This window comes from Papio anubis, chromosome 2 (genome assembly GCF_008728515.1).
Source record: "Papio anubis isolate 15944 chromosome 2, Panubis1.0, whole genome shotgun sequence".
Classification (NCBI taxonomy): Eukaryota; Metazoa; Chordata; class Mammalia; order Primates; family Cercopithecidae; genus Papio; species Papio anubis.
Window position 1 is genome coordinate 115277173 of NC_044977.1, and position 22684 is coordinate 115299856.

Consider the following 22684-nt stretch of genomic DNA (forward strand, 5'->3'; position numbering starts at 1 on the left):
GGGGACAATTTTATCCTTTGATGAGAGGGAGATTTAGAAATATCTGGAGACAATATTGGTTGTTACAACTTGAGGATAATGGTAACTATAGTGGCATTTAGTGGGCAGAGGCAAGTGATGTTACTAAACATCCTTCAAAGCACAGGACAGCCCCCTACAACAAAGAAATACTTGGGACAAAATGCCAATAGTGCTAAGGTCGAGAAAGCCTGATGTAATACTCAACATAATCATGAGGCAGGTATCATGACTCTCACTCTATAGATGAAGAGATCAAAGATTAAAGACATTATATTATTTATAAAAAGTTACAATCCCGTAAGAAACAAGGCTAGAATTTAAATCCAGGGAGTCTGACTCCTAAAACCACACTTTTACAAATTCATTCTCACTAAAAGATCTTAACACATCTCTCATTCTAGGTAGAATTAGACATGATCTTGCAGTATTGATTATTGAGACCACAGATATAACAACAAACTTCAACTTTTATATCCATATTCGGGTTTTTCCCTTCACAAGTTAAAGGAACGGAAATCCTAAACAAGAGGAAAAATGACTGAATTGTTGATAAGTAAACACTCACTCTATTCGAATTTTAGATATGTTGTATCCTCTGCTTTCATAGAGAGGGAAAACTTGCTTTGAAAAGTGCTAATAAGAGTTGAAAGTTACCTTCAAGAAGTTATGCATATTTCAGAAGAAATAAAAGTCATTATGCATTCTCTCTAAAGAGGATACAATCTCAAACTGTCAAAACTCTAAACCCTTCTACATATATTACATATAAATGCCATCTTTTAAAAACCTCTTTCCATTTTTTCTTCTAAATTAGCTTAGTGGGCCATAGTATTATAGTATCTTGGTCTGGCCTGTGAATAATGTGACAGGTAATTTTTCTGCTTCTTTTTGCCTGTAGTTAAGTTTGACCGAAGATATGGAAAACAACTTTTATGACTTAGGTGGTAAAAATAAATGTTCTGTAAGCCATATAGAGCTAGGTTCTGGACAGCTAGCATAAAATATTACATACTGAATTTCTATCTGCCAATAAATAATTTAAAATACTAGGGATATTTTATGGTAATGTACACTAAAATATTTTCTCAAAACAAATGGATAATATTAGTAATAATCTCAACATATCTGCCATGTTACTGGAAAGCAGACTTCTCCACATGGGAAAAAAACTCTATCTGGATTTGCTCAAAAGATGAATAGCAAATAAATAACTTCAAAGTTAGGAAACACTAATTTTAAGGATTAAATTCTTCTGTGGTGAAGAGAATGTCAATGTTCAACGAATGTCATAGTGATAATAGTCTATTCCTATCTCTACAATGGATAAGGATGTGCCTTCTGTGAGAGTCTATGGTTGCAAATAACATAAAAGTCTCTCTAAAATAGTATAATTTAGCTTTGTTTAGTTTATAATGATCATGATTAAATCTAAACTATTATAAGCAAACCACCATCTGGAACCATAGCAAATCAAGATTCTATTTTCTATGACGACCAATCATGAAAAGCTTATGCAGACTTCTACTTTGCAATATTGTATAGTAATGTGATTAGATAATCATGCAGACCAATGAACTCAGCTAACTGGAACATAAACAAATGCACAGCATGTCACTTGGCAATACTTCAGTATTTTATCAGGGCCTCCTAACCCAAACTGCTGAAGTTATTTAAAAAAAAAAAAAAAAAAAAAAAAATATAAAAATAAAAATTTAATATGAAGTATTCTGAATCTATATTTAAAAATATTAAAAGGAATTAAAAATGGAAAAATTAGATATTTTTATATGTAATTTACAGGATCTAATGAAAACCTTCATGAATAGAAGAATAATTTAGGATTTCTCAGATTATTCAGGCTCCCCTTTGTTTGCATATGAATTTTAGCATAGTTTTTTCTAATTTTCTGAAGAATGACATTGGTAGTTTTATAGGCATAAATTGTTCGGGAGCAGTAAGGCCACTTAACCATATGGATTCTTCCAAATCATGAGCATGGAATGTTTTTCCATTCATTTCTGTAGCCTCTGATTTCTTTCAACAGTGTTTTGTAGTTCTCCTTCTAAAGATCTTTCACTTCCTTGGGCAGCTGTAGTCCCAGGTTTTTATTTTCTTTGTGGCTGTTATAAATGGAATTGTGTTATTGATTTGACTCCAAGCCTGAGCACTATTGGTGTTTAGAAATGCTACTGATTTTTGTACTCTGATTTTGTTTCTCGAAACCTTGCTAAACAGATAGCCTGGTTTATCAGTTCTAGCAGCCTTTTGGTGGGGTATTTAGGGATTTTCAAGTATCAAATCATCATCAGCAAAAAGAGATATTTTGACTTATTTTCCTATCCAACTTCAAACTACACTACAAGGCTACACTAATCAAAACAGCGTGGTACTAATACAAAAACAGACACATAGACCAATGGAACAGAATAGAAAACTCAGAAATACAGCCACACACCTACAACCATCTAATATTTGACAAGGTCACCAAAAACAAGCAATGGAAAAAGGACTCCTTATTCAGTAAATGATGATGGAATAACTGGCTACTCATATGCAGAATAATGAAACTAGACCCCAACTTTTAACCATATGCAAAAATTTACTTAAGATAGATTCATGGCATAAATGTAGGATCTCAAGCTATAAATATCCTAGGCAAAAACATAGGAAATACCCTTCTTGCAATGGCCGTGACAAAGAATATTTGGCTATGTCCCCAAAGTAATTACAACAAAACAAAAACTGACATGTGGGACCTAATTAAAGAGCTTCTGCACAACAAAAGTAACTGTCAACAAATAAACAGACAACCTAAAGAATAAAAGAAAATATTCATATATTATGCATTGAACAAAAGTCTAATATCTAGAATCCATAAGAAATTTAAACAAATCAGCAAGCAAAAAATAACCCCATTAAAAAAACAGGCAAAGAGCATGAACAGACACTTTGCAAAAGAATACACAGAAGTGGCCAACAAACATGAAAAAATGCTCATCATCACTTATCATCAGAGAAATGCAAATCAAAACCACAATGAGATGCCATCTCATACCAGTCAATATGGCTATTATTAAAAAGGCAAAAAACAACAAATGTTGGCAAAAATGCAGACAAAAGCGAATGCTTATATACTGTTGATGGGAATGTAAATTAGTTCAGCCCCTATGGAAAGCAGTTTGGCAATTTCTCAAAGAAACAGAGCTACCATTTGACCCAGAAATCCCATTACTGGGTACATACCCAAGGGGAAATAAATTGTTCTACCAAAAAGACAAGGGTACTCACATGTTCATCACTATGGTGTTTGTGATAGCAAAGAGATGGAAAGTAAAGGCATGGAATTAACTTAGGTACCTATCAATAGTGGAGTGAATAGAAAATATATATATATATACACACACATATGATATATGATATATATATGTATATATATATATGATATATATATACATACACACACACAATGGAATACTATGAAGCCATAAAAAAGACTGAATCATGTCCTTTGAAAGAACAAGGATAGAACTGGAGATCATCATTCTAAATGAATTAATGCAGGAACAGAAAATCAAAGACTGCATGTTCTTACTTACAAGTGAGAGCTAAACATTGAGCACACATTAATATAAACATGGGAACAACAGACACTGTGGACTATTTGATGAGAGAGAGACCAAGGAGGGGTGCGTGGGTTGAAAACCTACCTATTGGGTACTACGCTGACCACCTGGGTGACAGGATCTGTACCCTAAACCTCAGCATTGTGCAATATGCCCATGTAACAAACTTGCACATATACTGCCTGTGTATAAAAGTTGAAATTTAAAAAAAAATAGCAACATGATGAAGTAAGAAACCTATTTCCTAAAAATAATCCTCTGCAGTCCACATAAAGGTGGTATCTTACTCTTTGTTACAGGTTGAATTGTGTCCCCCTGAAAGATGCTGAAGCCCTAATTCTCAATACATGTGAATGTGACCTTATTGGGAAAGAGGGTCTTTGTAGATGATTTAGTTAACGACGTTTTTTTCTGTTTTTGTTTGTTTGTTTGTTTGTTTGTTTTTGAGAGTGGGCCCTAATATGACTGCATCCTTAGAAGAAATCTGGACACAAAAGCAGACAAGGGAAACCATCATGTGAAGACTGGAATTATACTCTACAAGCCAAGAAATGCTAAACATTGGCAGCAAACCACAAAAAGCTAAAAGAGAAGCATGGAACGGTTTCTCCTTGCCACCTTCAGAAGAACCAGTCCTCCCTACTGACACTTTGATCTTGGAATTGTAGTCTCCAGAATGATGAAACGATAAATTTCTCTTGTTTAAGTCACTCAGTTTGTGGTACTTTGGAAACTCCAAGAAACTAATACACTGTTTAATTAGGGATTAACCCATTTCAATGTCCTGTTTCATGGTTCTACACTCTAGGCAAAAATGTGCCATACAAATATGCCGACAAAATCTCTAGCTTGATGAGCATACTCACTATTAAGAAAAAAGAAACCATAAGCCACTTCAAGGCATTACCCTCTTAGATGTTATGACAATGATTAAGAAAATAATGGTGTTGGCCGGGCGCGGTGGCTCAAGCCTGTAATCCCAGCACTTTGGGAGGCCGAGACGGGCGGATCACGAGGTCAGGAGATCGAGACCATCCTGGTTAATACGGTGAAACCCCATCTCTACTAAAAAGTACAAAAAACTAGCCGGGCGAGGTGGTGGGCGCCTGTAGTCCCAGCTACTTGGGAGGTTGAGGCAGGAGAATGGCGTGAACCCGGGAGGCGGAGCTTGCAGTGAGCTGAGATATGGCCACTGCACTCCAGCCTGGGCGACAGAGCGAGACTCCGTCTCAAAAAAAAAAAAAAAAAAAGAAAAAAGAAAATAATGGTGTTAACAGGAAATATTATGTTATTTATGGTATCATTAAGAATTGCTCAATGAGAACACATGGGCACAGGCAGGGGAGCAACACATACTGGGGGCTTTTGTGGGCGGCAGTGGGAGAGAGAGAGAATCAGAATAAAGAGCTAATGCATACGGAGCCTAATACCTAGGTGATGGGTTGATTGGTGCAGCAAACCATCATGGCACACGTTTACCTATGTAACAGACCTACACATCCTGCACTGTACCTTGGAACTTAAAATATAATAAAATTAATTTTTTTAAAAAAGAATTGTTCAATGAAAGCATGGAAAGGTGTTAAATGAAGGAAATTAAGAGGAGATGGGACATAATCAAAACAGCTTTTTAAGTTAGTCTTCAAGTAGTTTATAGTATGATGTGGTTGTGAAAAGGTGACTAAAGTCTATGTGTAAAGAAACCAAAAATCTAGATGTGAAGAAATAATGAATTGCCTGAATTAGGTAACAATTATTAAAGATTAAATGATAGCTATAAGATAGACTGTAAGAAAAAATAATTGAACTCAGCAATAGAGTGGCTGACAAAAAAAAAAAAAAAAAAAGAAAGAAAGAAAAGAATAGACTAGGATGTGAGGAACAAAATAGTCAACGATGATTTCAAAAATAGTGCTTACATCAATGGAATTACGGCTATGTCCTGTGTAGGGAGTATTGCCAGAAGTCTAGATTCTGATATAAAAAGATACTATTATACCCAGAAACTTTTATATATGAATTGTATTGGTAGCCAATCAATGGATGATTTCAGAAACTGACCCTGAACATTACTATGAAAGAATAGCATTTGTAGTGCAGTCACTTCGAGCTCCAGAGTACAGTGGTTTGCAGACTTGTAAGACCCGCTCTCTGCTGAAATGACTATCTCTCTGATTTATCATTTGATAGCTACAGCCTCAGATTTTATTTTTCCACTATATTACTCTTGAGGTTTACTTCATCTATGATGGGTATATGCATATTGCATAATGTTGTCCAAGAATCTGTGACAATGTTATATACATAAAACATTTTCATACCTATATATAAACACACACATGCACACACACATGCATATATACATATATATTTCTAGAAAAATAAAAATAATTAAAATTTTAATTGAGTCACTCGGTTTGATATGGCTCAGATACCCTCAGTGTCTACAGAAATTACTTGGCACTGAATTTCACTTTACTTTTATTGTCATTTGTTTGTTTATACTCACGCCTGAATGCTCTAAAGAGATTATAAACCCCTTAAGCATCATGGATGATATCTTAGCTTTATCTGTTCTTAATTCATAGCATAGTGTTCTGCACAGAGTTTGTGCTCAATTAAACCTAATTGGGATGATGATTAACATTTTTAAGAATTAAAAAAATAAATTACTTTCTGCTAACAAACCATATTTGTTCCTTTCCATTTTTTCCCCTCTGGAATATTTTTCAGAAATATAAACTAGTTTAACAAATATTTTTAGGAAACTTCTAAGCCTATGTGCTTTATATTTCTTTTAGCATCAGTGAAATCTTCTGTTTAAATTAAGTTAAATTTCATTCTTCATATTGAGAAAAAGATGCTTTATGTATGAAACCACAGAAAAATCAATAATAAAACAGACAAAATAGAGATATCATAAATAACATTTATATTCAGGACTCTATACCTTCTACTTCCACGCTAACCCCATCCACCCACCTACACAAGTTGAAGTGTCATTTTTTCCTATGACACCTCCTAAAAAATATCAGGGAATGATAGAGTGCAATGCGGTATGAGTCTATTTTTCTGTTGCCTTACAGGTTAATCATAGTGTAGTAACAGCACAAGCTATTTTGAAGGGGTGGCATACCCACTAGACAGGAACATTAATCATGCCCTGGGCCTCTTAATAATTCGTACCCCCCTTCATCCCTAAGCATTTGCTCAGTACTGAAAGCAAACACCTATAATTTTAAAATTGTGTCCTTGAATTCATTAAACCCTGATTTATGGGCACTTTTAACTGCAATTATTTTCATTGTATCCTCTCTCCCACCCTTTTAGGAACTTCTATGACCTTGTTGAAAGGGTTCTATATACCATGTCCTTGTAGTAGATTGAAACAATATAGTGGGACTTTCATAAGCCAATCCCTGACACCTGTCAACCTGGTCATCATGCATTTTCTATTTCCTAGCTTCAACACTTCAAACGCTTTAATGAAGTTCAGCCTCCAAAATCTGAGTATGTTGATCTGCAGATAGATTCATACCTTGCTAAATTCGAACATAGATTCCTTTATAAATGCCATCTTGGCACTGATTATTAAGTTAATTATAAATTTATAATGTCTTGTGATAAGTCCTCAAATTAACCTCTATACCATATTATTTCTATTCTTACATCTGGAAGAAGATTTAAATATGTTGATATGTTACTATATTTATTTCCAGATACAGACACTATGTCAACTATCCTTTCCAAAAAAAAAAAAAAAAAAAATACAGGTCAATCAATTGACATTGATTATGTTAATATATGAAAAAATCAATTGAAACGAAGATTTGGTAAATATATATTTTTAAAGGCACATTTTTGGCAAGCTGACTTTAAAGAGCACTCTCGTGCTCTGCCATTAAGGTTTTTAAATGTACAACCATTCAGGGAGGTTTTTGTTTTTGTTTTTGTTTTTCAATTTTGTCAAGGGGCTTAAATATTTAAACTTTGGTCCAAACTTTATGCTTAGAAATTTATCTTAGAAGAACTAGAGAGAGGAACAAATATCAATTCTAAAAATGCTCAACAAAAGGGTTCTTATGATAACAAAACAATGCAGGCAAACTTAATATCCAAGAGCATTTAATAGTTATATCAATTATGATACAACCATGTAATGCTCTGTTTACATGTTTTTAAATAACATGAAAAGCTATATTAATATTATTTTAGATAGATAAATAGGAATTATATATATACAATGATCAAATTTTAATTAAAGGTAGAAATTTAAAAAAGAAGAAAGAGAGGAAAGAAGAAAGGAAGGAAGAAAGGAAAGGAGGGAAGGAAAGAAGGAAGAAAATAAGGATGGAAAGGAAGGAATTAATATTTGTGAGCACATAGTAGCCAGATCAAAATGATAATAAAAAATTGTATCTACACATTGATTCATCCATTTATTAAACAAATGTAAAATTACCAGTACCAATATTTCAAGCAAATAGTAGGACTATTTAGTTTTCTGGTGTAATGTTTTATTTATATTATATTACATAGCAGTGCTCTGTTTACAAGATATAAACTAAAGTATAATGGCTACCAGTAGAACAAAAGTAACTTGAATAAATTCAGATTAAATTCTTAACCAACACTCCCTTCTTTCTTTCTACTGTTTTAATTTAGAATTTACATGTTTCTCATTAAGATTCAAACCATAAATTCTAATGATCCTCTGTCAACAAATATCCAAAGATGTTTCTTTGTCCAAAATATTTTGGTATGTATACACACACCATTTAAGGGTTATAAAACACACCATTCTACAAACTTTTCAAAGTAGTATGTGGCCATAATCTTTAAATTGGATTTGATGGCAATTATTTAACATTTGGAGCTTGCCCATCGTTTGATCAAGTTTAATTATGTATTTCTTTGCTTAGAAAGTCTCTTGACTGGGCACAGTAACTCACGCCTGTAATCCCAGCACTTTGGGAGACCGAGGTGGGTGGATCACAAAGTCAGGAGTTCAAGACCATCCTGGCTAACACGGTGAAACCCTGTCTCTACTAAAAATACAAAAATTAGCTGGGTGTGGTGGCAGGCACCTGTAGTCCCAGCTACTCAGGAGGCTGAGGCAGGAGAATGGTGTGAGCCTGGGAGACAGAGGTTGCAGTGAGCCGAGATCACGCCACTGCACTCCAGCCTGGGCGACAGAGCGAGACTCCATCTCAAAAAAAAAAAAAAAAAAAAAAAAGAAAAAGAAAAAGAAAAGAAAAAAGAAAAAAAGAAAGAAAGTCTCCTAAATTGAGCTCTTACTTAAAAACACATCTCCCATATACTGTGTTTCTTTAACTGAACATTCTACATTTTGGGACAACTTCTTACTTCTTTTTATACCCTTATAATATTATATTTTGAAACCTATTTTCAACCATATCCTGGGAATAGTTTGCTGTATTGAGTACCTCATAGGTTCAGGTCACAACCACTGAATAGATACACCTTTTAAAACCCAGTTTAGACCAAAACCCAATTGAGGTTGCCAATGACTCTATAATAATTGGTTCAGGTCTCCACATTTCTTAGGGACAAATCTAAGGTAACAAGATTAAGGCATTGGATCAGGTTTATTCAAGAATATACATACTTTTCCCACACCAGGACTTATTGTCTTTTGGCATACTCAAACTGTGGGTTGTACAGTCTAGGCATTTTTTTTTTACCCCGAAGTTTTTCAAAGTTAAATCATCATAGATGTGTACAGAGTCCACAACTCCCCTTTTAGATCAAGTTCTAGTTACTCTGAGTTCTAGAATCTCAGAATTTCCTGCCCAAATGGCCCCATATCTGCTTCCAGTGATTGAGTAGCCCTCTTCTCCAGGTCTGTCATTTCCAGGTCTATCACATCTAGGTCTGTCATCTGTCCCTTCACAGTGTAATACAAAGTCAAGAAAGTGGATAAGGAGCAACCATTTGTGTGGGTTATGAACTGTGCTTAAAAATGCAAACTGGGGTGTCCACACACATATATGAAAGGTCTCTCATGGTGTGAGATGGAGTCAAGGTAGGCAGCAAAGGAAAAATAGGTCAAGAATCACTAATCAGGGCCTGGGGACCAGTACTTCCTCTTTTACCACATTTGGGCATGGGATTCTCAGGAGTCTCAAGTTAGGAAGGTTTTTCTCAAGTTAGGAAGGAAGATAAAATTTTATTTAACAGTATTTTAATTTGATTCATAACATTTAAATATTTAGTATTTTTCCATATGGTATATATGCCTTCATTGCTACCATTGCCTCATGTTCACCTGAAAATTTAGGAGAAGCCCAGGCTATGGCTTCACCTGTGAGCTAATATAAAATATCAAGTTTAATCAGCTGAAATAGACTAAATTTCAGAATCAACTAAAAAATTGAAAATACTGTTGACCCTTTAACAATATGAGTTTGAACTGCATGGGTGAGAAAAGAAGCAAGAGCAAGCATAAAACATTTAGGAGTTTAGAAGCACTGGGAGTAGGGAGAACTAAGTCTGCAATTAACTCTTTTTAAAACTTTCAGTCAATTGAATGAATCTGTCTAAGCTTTTATTTCCTTTTATTATAGAGTAATGAATAAAAATATTTGGGATCCATGATCAATGCTACTCTAAAAATCAATGAATCAATGAGTGTTGTTGTTGTTAGTCCATCAGAGGGAGTCAGGGCCATGCACATCTGTGGATTCACTACTCTTGGGACCATCCTTTTACCAAAGATGCCTCTGATCTTACTTTAATCACTTGGATTGTTCAAAATCATCCCTGAACTGCTGGGAGTCTTCAAACCAATGATAGTCAATGGGGTTTGTGTTCCTAACCTTGGCAGTTTGGCTAGTACTGGGAGACAAAGCACCCTAAATTTAACTCCAATGTTTTGCCATGGGCAATGTCCTAATCCAATGTTATTATTTCTAAGCATAGGTCCCAGAAGCATTTACCAAAAATTTCTTATATGTATTACGGTTGAATTAATACATATATATGTGTGTGTGTGTGTGTGTGTGTGTGTGTGTGTGTGTGTGTGTATGTCATTAATTAGAAATTATTTGTAAGCATGCAGTATATGTAAAATTTCTTATGCTCTAATAAGAATCATCATGAATAAAAATAAAGCAACAAAGTACTGGTTTAGGAAACTGAAAATGACTTTGTACATAAAGGTAGAGTTTATTTTTTCCTACTTTTGTCCACTTCTCAGTAGTACATAAACATTGCACTATTTAGAATTAAAATGTTCTTTACTTGTAACAAAATATTAGACAAGAATAATTTCAAGGCTAAAGCTATTGACAAGAGACTGTAGAAATAAAAATACTGGTAAATACTTTGTTCTCTTCAGCATTATTTCTATTCATTTAAAGTCTAGGAACAGAATCATCATGAAAGGAGACTGAAGACAACTGTAGCCCTCCTGAGACTAATGTAAAAGCCAAAACTTTCATAAAGAAGCAATAGTGATCTTTATAAGCCAAGTAGCCTTGGCCTCAATCTATTTTTTTTTTATTTTTTAACATTTATGAGACTTCAAAGCTACTGTGTCTTTCTTTGTAGTCTGCACAGAAACATTTGCTTATTTAAAAAATAAAAACAAGATAAGTTTCTGTGTATGTAAGCTGTGAAATAGGCATAGTAACCTGCCATTCCAAATGCAATTAAAATAAGATGAAGTTGTAGAGATTCAAGAATAGGGCATGGAAATTCATTCATGGCCATAGTCATCATCCACAGCTATTTGAGCTCCAGATGAGTCATTTCCTACTGGAGTTTATTGTTAGAGCATATGGGTATCCAAACTATTCTTAACATTTTAATCTTAAATTTTTAAAAAATCATCTCAATTAGTCTCCAAATATTTTTAATCTAAAAATATTCTACTCAGAGAAATGTGGCATTGTCATCAAAATTAGAAGATATGAAGTTGTTCATCTCATATTCCAAAATCAACTTGGAAATAAAATTAGGAAACAAGGGATAGAACAAATGCAACATAAAAGCAGCTAGCCTTTACATCACATGGACAATTACCAAGGAATGAAGAGACAGGAAAAACCAACATCATATCTTTATTTTTTTTTAATTTAGGAAACTAAATACTCATGGTTACAGTAGGTTGATTTTATCATATTTTTCCTATAATGCCCTTAATTCATTCCACTTATATTTTTTGGAAATATAAACTTTTAGATGCATAGAATCTAGTTATAGGCTCTGTTTTGTAAAACAATAAGCAAACTATTATAAGGAAACATTAACATTAGTTTTTGTCAGTATTTAAACATTATCAGTTTATTTTCAATTCAGCTAAGAAATATTACCCATTTATAGCTATTGCTTAAAGTTGAGAATGGCCAAAGCTAAAACATTTAGGACCTTTGTATAGAAAACTAGAAAAATATACTGCACTATGAATCTAGTGGAAGATAAAAGGTATTTTAGAAATCCAGTCATGTCCTGCATAACATGTTGGTCAATGATGGATGGCATATGCTATGGTAGTCCCAGAAGAGTACAATGGTACTGAAAGGTTCCTGTGGCCTAGTGAGGTCTTGAAGATCCTTATGCTGTGGAGGGCTAGTTACTGTGTATGTTTGTGTCTCAGTTTTTAACAAAAAAGTTTTAAAAGTAAATCAATAAATAATTTATAAAAATAGAAAAAAGCTTATAGAATAAGGAGAGAAAGAAAGAAAATATTTTTGTACAGCTGTATAATGTGTTGTGTTTTAAGCTAAATGTTATTACAAAAGGGTCAAAAAGTTAAAAAAAAGTTTACAAAGTAAAAAAGTTACAGTAAACTAAGGTTATTTATTACTAAAGAAAGATTTTTAAAATAAATTTAGTGCAGCCTATGTGTATAGTGCTTATTAAGTCTTTAATAGTGCACAGAAATGTCCTAGGCCTTCACATTCATTCACCACTCACTCATTCACCCAGAGAAACTTCCAGTCCTGTAAGCTCCATTCATAATAAGTGCCCTATACATGTGTACTTTTATATTATACTTTACTGTACTTTTTATACGTTTAGATTCACAAATACCATTGTATTATAATTGGCTATAGTATTCAGTACAGTCTACAGTATCATGCTGTGCAGGTTTGCGGCCTAGGATGAATAGGCTATGCCGTATAGCCTAGGTGTGTAGGAGGCTATACCATCTAGTTTTGTGTAAGTACACTCCATGATGCTTACACAACAAAATCACCTAATGACATTTCTCAGAACATATTTCCATCATTAGAGGCACATGACTGTACATCATTTTATCTAGAAAACCCTAAGAAACAGCATAAAAGTCGAGAAAAGAGTCCAGAAATCTGGTGATAGAATGTTAGGTTGGAATCTTGATTCTATCATTTAACAGATGGGTGACCTTGGCGAGTTTTCATAACTGCTTTGTGCTCAGTTTCCTCATCTTTAATAAAAGTGATAACAGTAGGGCAGGTGTGGTAGCTCACACCTGTAATCCCAGTACTTTGGGAGGACAAGATGGGTAGATGACCTGACGTCAGGAGTTCGAGACTAGCCTGGGCAACATGGTGATACCCCATCTGTACTAAAAATACAAAAATTAGCTGGGCGTGGTGACGCACGCCTGTAATCCCAGCTACTCGGGAGGCTGAGGCAGGAGAATCGCTTGAACCTGGGAGGTGGAGGTTGCAGTGAGCCGAGATTGCAACAATGCACTCTAGCCTGGATGACAGAGCCAGACTCTGTCACAAAAAAACAAAAAACAAAAAATAAACAAACAAAAAAAAGTAGTAACAATAGTACCTTCCTCATTGGTGCTAGTTACTACTTTATAACTACAATAATTAAGTGAGTTAACATGTATAAAAGACTTAGAACAATGCCTGGCACAAACATTACGAGTGTATGTTAAATATAATTTTCCTTGCTTTACCTTGCCTTTATCATTTCACTGTAAATTGGAAGCCCTCTTGGCAAACATGATTTGTCCCACTAGTTGACAGGTTAATTAATTAGAAGCTAGTTCATATAATCAGTTTTTTAAAAAGAAATCATATTAAGTAAAACATTGTATTTGAATTAAAAACCTGTGAGTGCATATTTATTGGCCAATATTTTGAAGTGAAGCCAAGGCTTTTTCTCTGAACATTGGCTTGTTGAATACAATTCTATTATTTCTTTCTTGCACTATACATTATCTGCATTACTGCCTTTTGTTTAAAATAAAACTTTAAAAAATACTCATGAAGTAAACTGATTTCAGAATGCATCCAGATTACTATCAATTTCCTTCAGTCTTTGATAGTTGCCTGGTTCCCCAAACATCAGATTTTTTATTTGCAGCTCATCCTTTCAGACTGTCATAAATATAGGTGTCTTAGAAGTTTTTTCTTTCATACTCATGATTCACAAGCTTATGTAACAATTACATTATCTAATCATGAAAAACAATTGCATTTGCAGAGGGCATATACAGACAGTCTCCAACTTATGATGGTTTGACTTCACAATTTTTCTACTTTATGATAGTGTAAAAGTGATAAACATTCAGTAGGAAGCATACTTCAAATTTTGAATTTTCGGGTCTTTTTTATGGGCTAGTGATATGCGTCACAATACTCTCTTGATGCTGGGCTCAATAATGTATCACAAAGACTATTTTATAACAAACTGTTGAACACATCATGTAATTTATTGACCACTGTACCAAAAGAGTTCTGAGTATAGGCTAGGCTAAGGTAACATGTTTGATAGGTTAGGTGTGTTAAATGCATTTTAGACACGAAGTTGTCAACATACGGTGAGTTTATTGGGCTGTAACCCCATTGTTAAGTCAAGTAGCATCTGTATACATTTGAGAATGTAGTTGACTCCAGGCAAGCATATCACTGAACCTGAGAGAACACAAGTGTGCAAAACTCCAGAAAGGGTCTTACTATGATGAGCTTCAGAAATCTTTGATTGTTGGCCATTACGTTTTAAAGGAGTGGAAACTGTCCATTAGTTCTGCATGTTGGTTAAATGGAAGTCATTGATAAGAACCTCTACTGTACCTACTTTATGTAATTGTTTATGTGAATGAGTTTGAATCTAGACTGTGACCACTTTGAGGGAAAGAGGGGCATGTTTTATTCATCTTTGTATTTCTAACACAGTGCCTGGATCACAGCAAGTGCTTAATAACTGCTGGCTAAATAACAAATATCTGTTAGCAGTTAATAAAGTATGTTGAAGTTGTCCTATATTCTTAACTTTACTGCTGTCAATTTTATAACATGGTTTATCATTAAACCCACCTGCAAGTAGTATTATTGAAATTATTTTTCAAAAGACTTTATTAGAAAACTGCCTCCATCATAACAAGGATGATCACAAGACAATTACTGAAAACAGCATTAGAATTAAAATATAGTATGTTAGTTTGATCCAATGATGATAGTCATTTAGAACAAATCTTCTTATTTGGAATTCTAAGCAAGGACAACTGCTAAGGGAAAGCTGTCCTCCTTGTAGCCATTTCAAAATATTAGGCAATTGGAAGTATGATCTTTTAAATTATCCATTTGAGTTTTAAGTGTATCTCTATTTTATTTTTTTTAATATTTGTCTCATATTTCAACTTCTTGTGTTTATTCCTCAGGCTCTTAGAAGCATACAGTAATTTTAACAGCACTTCCTTTGTGACAGGCATTTCATATACTGTACAATCAAGGTTTTCAATTCTGCTCTATAACTGTTGATTTGTGATTGGGGTTTAACCTTCTCTTCTAAAGAAATGCCTTTAAGAAGCAGAATTCTTTGCAGAGCCACAGTTTATGGGAGTGTTTTATTCTCTACTTCATGCTGTTTGTAAGGTGAATGGGATAGCAATACTCAAAGATGCCCAGAAAAGATACACAGTTTTATATAGAATCACAGCTCAAATCTTTGAATAAGATGTAATTGAATGCCTTGTCAGACATCACAACAAATAAAGTAGACTGGTCTAACCAAGTCCATTTCCTCAAATAAGAATTCCTCTAAGTGTGGGCCAGACACCTTAAAGGATCAGGAGATCAAAACTATTTTTATAATGCTAGTAACATTATATGTCTTTTTTACTCTCATTTTCACTCTGCATTCACAAGTGTGTGGAGTACAAAAAGTTCATTAAGATGGATTCAGATTCCACATTGATATTAACCTTTAGGAAACTAACACTCGTTAAGTTTCAGTGTAGTTCCAAAGAAAAATACTTGTCATTATATGAATAAAATATTGGACCAGATTTTTCTTCATACTTTTACAATAAAGCAACATATTATAAAATATAATGCAGGAACAGGTATGAAAATCCAATTGTCTTGTATTCAGGCTTTATTTATTTATTTATTCATTTTGAGACAGAGTCGCCCTCTTGCCCAGGCTGGAGTGCAATGGCACCATCTCGGCTCACTACAACCTCCACCCACAGGGTTCAAGTGATTCTCCTGCCTCAGCCTCCTGAGTAGCTGGGATTACAGGCAACTGCCACCACGCCTGGCTAATTTTTGTATTTTTTAGTAGAGATGGGGTTTCACCATGTTCATCAGGCTGGTCTCAATCTCCTGACCTCAGGTGATCTGCCTGCCTCAGCCTGCCAAACTGCAGGGATTACAGGCGTGAGTCACTGCGACCGGCCTATTCAGCCTTTCTTAAAGAGATTTTTGAAACTGTAAAATAACATCACTCTTCTCATTTATATTTTTCTCTTGGTTAATATTTTTAAATAAAATAAGTTATTTCCATTAATTTGCATTAGATTTATTTATATTGATAATAATTATAATAAGGTAATACTAATTTAGTTATTGATACTATGAAATAATTTTAAAATAAATATTATGCATTTTTCTCACTTTTAGTTTCTACTATGTAGGTATTAACACATAATCAAAACTGTTTTGAGAAATCTTTGGTACTTTTGAGAGTAAATGGATTTTTAGACCAAAATGTTGAGAACCCCAGCACTAAATGAAGCAAATCTGATCTGAAAATAATAACAGCATATGTCTATATACCATATTTTAAGACATTTTTAAAAAATAAGTTACAAAGAAAGATAATGATCTAGAGACAACACCAACGAACCCCTTTTCATTTTGTTTTCAACTGGCACACGTTGAAGTAGAAAAGGTAAAATCTCATTCTTAAGTGACTTTGTATAAATTTTGTAGTTACCCACATTAAAGGGATTTCATCAGATACTGCAAAACATCACTTGAACCTACAAACAGCTAAATGTAACCATTTTGTTTCCTTAAATCAAGAACTTTTAATGGACTTTGGAACTATTTCTGTTAACCTAACATTGATCATGACTCAGTTCCAAATAGAAAATGTAATGAAAGACTGACCTCTTATTTAAGTAACAAATTATTCTACTGAGAATAAAACATGAAAAATCAGCACAAAACTATGAGTTACACTGTTCCAACATGTGTATATGTGTATTGTCAAACTGTGACTGTATTATGTTTGCACAAATGAACTACTTTTATTACTTTTATCTCCTAGAATTACCTCAATGTTAAAGTTCACACACACGTACACACACACACACACAGAGGCATAATTATATGCGGCTGTATATTGCTTTAAAAATTAGAATTGGTATCAGAGTTATCTAGTTAAAAAAAAAAATTAGTAAGAGTTTCAAAATACCTATGCTACTTGAATTTCTGCCCCTGGGTTATTAAATGATATTGAAACAATTATGCCATGACTCCTGCTATATAAAAGCTATAATACTCTTTTATCTCATTATTATTTAAATGTTAAATGCTCTATTATAGAGGTAAATTGGGTTTAAAATAGAATGTTTCAAGCAGAAGAGAAAAAAACATAAGGTTAAACAGAGTGAGGAATCAGAGCTTCAATTTGTGATATGAAGCTTGCTAGGGCATGGATTGCTCTTTTGATATACTAAGAAGGACCCTCTGGCATGCCCTATAGAGAATAAATATACTGATCTGAAACAAAAATGTAAAACAGCTGCTAAGTGACAGAGGAAATGTGCATTGGATCACCAGACTGTCATAAATATTGCATTCTTAATCAGAAAGCATCTGTCTTTTCCTTTTTGACAATCTCTGCATTGTATTTAATCTGTACAGAATGCTTCTCCCAACAGGTGCAATGGTGTTTATAAATCTAAAACCTTATTTAAATGAAGCTTACAACTGGAGATGTTTCAATTAACAGGGCACTATTTTATGAGAAGGAATCATTCTAATATTTGGCAAATCCATGGATTGTGATGCATTTGTAAAAGTTAATTATTGGAAAATTAGAGTATAGATAGATACCAAGAAAAGCTAAAGATCAAAGGGACTTTAAGCAATTTTATGCAATACATTTGCATTCAGAGAAACTACAGGTAAAAGCCATTGGTGTCAAATGTGGAATAGCTTGAAATATTGGGGATAGATATTTAAAAATATATCATGTTTTATAGAAGTGTCCATAAAAATTGGCCTCTATTGCACTAGTTTATTTTCCTATGGTACAATTTTCCACCTATTATCATGATTCAGTTGTTGAAAATGAACATAATAGATCCATGATCAATCTTGCTGGACAAAATATATATAGATAAATAGTAATTTGAAGGTTTGCATTATAATCACCCAAATAAGTGTCAAATAGATAATTTCTTCAAAACCGTGGATATAATAATAAAAATAGTTCTTTTAGAAAATATCACTTTGAAAGTGGAAGCAGCTATAAAATTATTCACTTTAACTCTTTTACTAAAATGGGTGTGGAGATAATGAGCTCATTCCCTACAGGGACCACACAGATACTATGAGTGACACAAGTCTGGTGAGACATGTGACCCTTACTTGAGTATTCATCTCCTAATCTTTGATAGAAACAAATGTTGAAGAAAATATTCTTCTTAACTGCACTGTTGGACAAACAACATGGCAGGCTAGTGAGCAGTGCCCAATTAGTTGACTGTTTCCGTGGAGAAAAAGTTTACAATATTTCAAGAAATTAAATTTTTCAATAATGTACAGGTCAAACAAAATATATTGATAGACTATCTCTTGTCCTTGGGCTTCCAATTTGCAATCTTTAGTACAATAGTTGAGAACATAGGCTTACTGTTAAACATATCTTAGATGAACATCTGTTTTGGCCATTTATGATCTTTATGACCTTGGATAAGCTACTAGCCTTTAAATTCCATTTCATTCTCAGCCTGAACACAGTTAATAATAAAAGCTAATCTATAGTGATGTTTTAAATAATAAATGACACAAGGGGTATAAAATACTTAGCATGGCAAGTACTCAATAAGTGGTAAAAAAGCAATAAGTGGTAGATATTATGGGTTTGTTTTGTTGTTGTTTTTGTTGTTGTTGTTGTTTTTGTTGTTTTTGTTTTGAGATAGTGTCTCACTCTGTCACCCGGGCTGGAGTGCAGTGGTGTGATCTTGGCTCACTGCAACCTCTGCCTCCAGGACTCCAGCGATCCTCCCATCACAGCCCTCCTAAGCCCCCAGTAGCTGGGACTATAGGCGCCTGCAAACACAGCCAGCTAATTTTTGTATTATTTTGTAGAAACAAGGTTTCACCGTATTGCCCAGGTATCGAACTTCTGGGCTCAAGCAATCTGCCCGTCTCGGCTTCCTAAAGTGCTGGGACTACAGGCATGAACCATTGCACCTATCCTTATTTTGTTTTTAATAAGATACAGATTTTTTTTTAAAAAAGCAGAGGCCCAGAAACCAATGTAACTGGGCCATTAACATGAAGGGATTTAAAATTTCAGGCCTCCTAATTCCAAATCCACCAATCTATTTTCCATATATATTTGTAACTGCAACTTCATATAAAAGCTCTAATTTCCTTACCTGCTTTACTAATTGGCATAGGACAAATATTTTTTACATCATGGGTAAAACCTTTTTTTAATATTTAAAATTTCTCTTAATAGCTGTATACCAATATCAATTATAGGTTAACACAGAAAGCAAAGGTTACTCTGTTCCTCAGAGAGTTCATACAAAATTATTTCATCTCAAGCATTCACATTTTGTAAGGGACAAATCCATTTTAAAAATTCTTCCACTAAAGCAGTATCAACAAGGTCATTTGTTATAAAGCATAGGGGATTCTATTTTAATTACTTTTTTGGAGATAAATTATACAAATTATTTTGATGGTGTGAGTTAGATATTCTGGGTGTAATTTGAAAAACTGATTGACTCCTTCAGACTAAGCCAGTTCTGGTAGATAGACTTTAGCCTTAGGATAATATGGTTCTTCTTAGAACTTCACTGGTCCCTGTTTCAAAATCTTCTCCCTATTAACACCTCAGATCCTCCAGTTGATCCTCATCAAATTCCACCTCTTCAGCCTGATAAACTTGTTTTCCTCAACAATTAACAAACTCCTGCCTTCTATTGATGTGTTCATATCTAAAAAGTTTAGAAATTATCACATTCATATGTTGTACTTACAATCAGACAATAATAACTGCAATAATGGGGTCTTCTTATCTGCTCAAGCTTAGCTAAACCCTCTACATGCATAGTCTCATGTAATCCTCACCACAGCTCTATAGATTCCATAAATATACCAAAGTACTTCATTTGTAAAATCATTTTGAAAGATGTTAAATAATTTGTCTAGTAAGTGTCAGAGTCAGGGCTTCCATCTCATTCCCAAGGCTATACTATTCTCCCTAAATTCTTGTCTTAAAACTAAACCAAGATGAATTAGACACATAATAAATAAGAATTAAAATATTTTCTGTGTGGTTGCAGAGAAACATAAAGCCAAATATTACTCAACACTGTTAATAATTAAGATGTTGCATATCTGAAGTTGAGCTAATACAAACCTAATCTATGCACCCCTTCTGAGGAACATTTATATTTGAAGAGCAAGGCAGGTTTTACTGTACTTTCCAGCCATTATTTTGTTAATGCAATAATTACCTCAAGCAAGCCACTCTAGAGGTTTTCAAATAGCTCCGAATAATGCATAAATGATTTGTAAATGAAGGTGAAATGTCCCAACAGGGTTAGATCCACAGAGAAACAGTTTCCTGAGACATAATTCTGAGAAAGATTAGAAGGACTGAAGTCCAAAAGATGGATGAACAGAGACTTAATTAAGGTGAATCATGCTTTTGTGATATTCTTTGGAAAAAAATCCTTCCATCCTCACAAAAAAAGTGCTATCTTTTCTAAGCAGGTAAACTATTGACAAACTTTGGGTAGCTAATCCACAAGACTCATATTAACATACAGAACATGAAGTGCATTTTCCTTTGGGCAAGGAAAGGAGAATCTATTGCACATGTCATCTGTTTCTGTGAATACTGAAGATTACAATTATGTTTTGATGTTAATCCAACTACTGCAAATTTCTTGTTGCAGAGCACCATGTGAAAATGTGAGTGACAGTATAAATCTTTTTAAATTGAATTCAACACTTTTCAAAAGAGCTGATGTTTTCAAATACTATTGCAAAGCCTCTGAAAAGCAAGAATAACTCTCTAAATGAAGCCTCTTTTCTATAGTGAACTATTTGATATGAAAATTGAATAGCCAGGATAAAACCAAATTCTGCAGGTCTGCTCTATTGTGTGTGTGTGTTTTGCATTTTTTAGAAACAATCACCTCCAATGCTTTGATGTCCTCATAAGCAAACTGCACGATGGGAACTCCAAGATGGTTGATGAAATAATCAGCATCACCTTGTATCTGTATAGAACTGATATTGGTTTCTGGGCACTGAGCTCTTCTGGTACAGTTGAAATTATTTTTCTGAAAAACATAATTTAAATTGTTAACACATACTATGCTTCCCAGGTCATCCCTAAATAAGTACTACTCAAAACACGGTCCACAGATCAGCAGCATCAATGTCGCCCTGGAGATCGTTAAAAATGCAAATGCTTAGGCTCCACACTGTCCTACCTAATGGGTGGCAGAGCCCAGGAATCTGCATTGTAACTCTCCTCTTTGATTCTGACGCTCACTGAAGCATAACTAGCACTGGCCAGAATTCAAGCTTTGCTTGCTGTTGTTGCTTCAAAAGCATTTTTTATCATAGGTTTAATTTGAACTCTGATGACTCTGACAATATTTAAAAGAATGTTGAGTCTCTAAAAAGGTGTAGCATTTTGTTTTTTTATTAAGTTTTCCCACAAACTTAAAGAATGCGTTGTAGGGTATAATTCTGTTCTTCTTAAAATGTTTATTAAAAACTAGAGAAGAGGCCAGGCATGGTGGCTCACTTCTGTAATCCCAGCACTCTGGGAGGCTGAGGCAGGCGGGTCACCTGAGGTCAAGAGTTTGAGACCAGCCTGGTCAACATGGTGAAACCTCGTCTCTGCTAAAAATACAAAAATTAGCCGGGTATGGTGGCAGGTGCTTGTAATTCCAGCTATTCAGGAGGATGAGGCAGGAGACTTGTTTGAACCCAGGAGGCAGAGGTTGCAGTGAGCTGAGAGTGCACCATTGCACTCCAGGCTGGGCAACAAGAGCAAGGCTCTATCTCAATAAATAACAAGTAAATAAATAAAAATAAAATCTAGAGAAGAAATTTTCTCCATTTCTTCCTGAAAGCATATTCCTAGATGTTTTAAGGTTATAGGCCAACAACTACAGTGGATCATAGTGAACCACACAGCTAAGTGCAAGATCTGGGTAATATAAGATGATATAGGCTATTATTTCTTAAACTAAGAGTTGGCTGGCATGCAAAACAAATGACAGTAGCTTTACAAAAATAAAACAAACATCTAAAACAAACTAAAGGTCTTTTAATTAATATTTATTAAAATGTATTTTTTAACACATTTCTCAAAAATCTGAGATGCAGTGGCCTCAACTATGAAACGTGGAAAACTACCAATCTCCAGGGCAGTTGTGAGAAAATGAGGCAATAAATATATGAACAGCACATGTGGTAACAGGCACATAAAGTATGTACTCAATCCATGTTTGTCTTTGAGTCAAGACATCCATTTTTCAACCTCTCATGCTTCTTTGGCATGACATAATTTCAAAA

At 34.2% G+C, this 22684-nt stretch overlaps 1 protein-coding gene across 10 annotated transcripts in view; it reads right to left on the minus strand.

Moving 5' to 3' along the window:
* Positions 1 to 22684, minus strand: part of NAALADL2 (N-acetylated alpha-linked acidic dipeptidase like 2) — a 1420296-nt gene that overhangs the window by 222946 nt on the left and 1174666 nt on the right. For all 10 annotated transcript variants that reach the window (XM_021933744.2, XM_021933739.2, XM_021933741.2 and 7 more), the window contains one exon: positions 21289 to 21435. In XM_021933744.2, coding sequence (XP_021789436.1) covers positions 21289 to 21435 — 147 coding nt within the window. The remainder of the gene's footprint in view (positions 1 to 21288; positions 21436 to 22684) is intronic.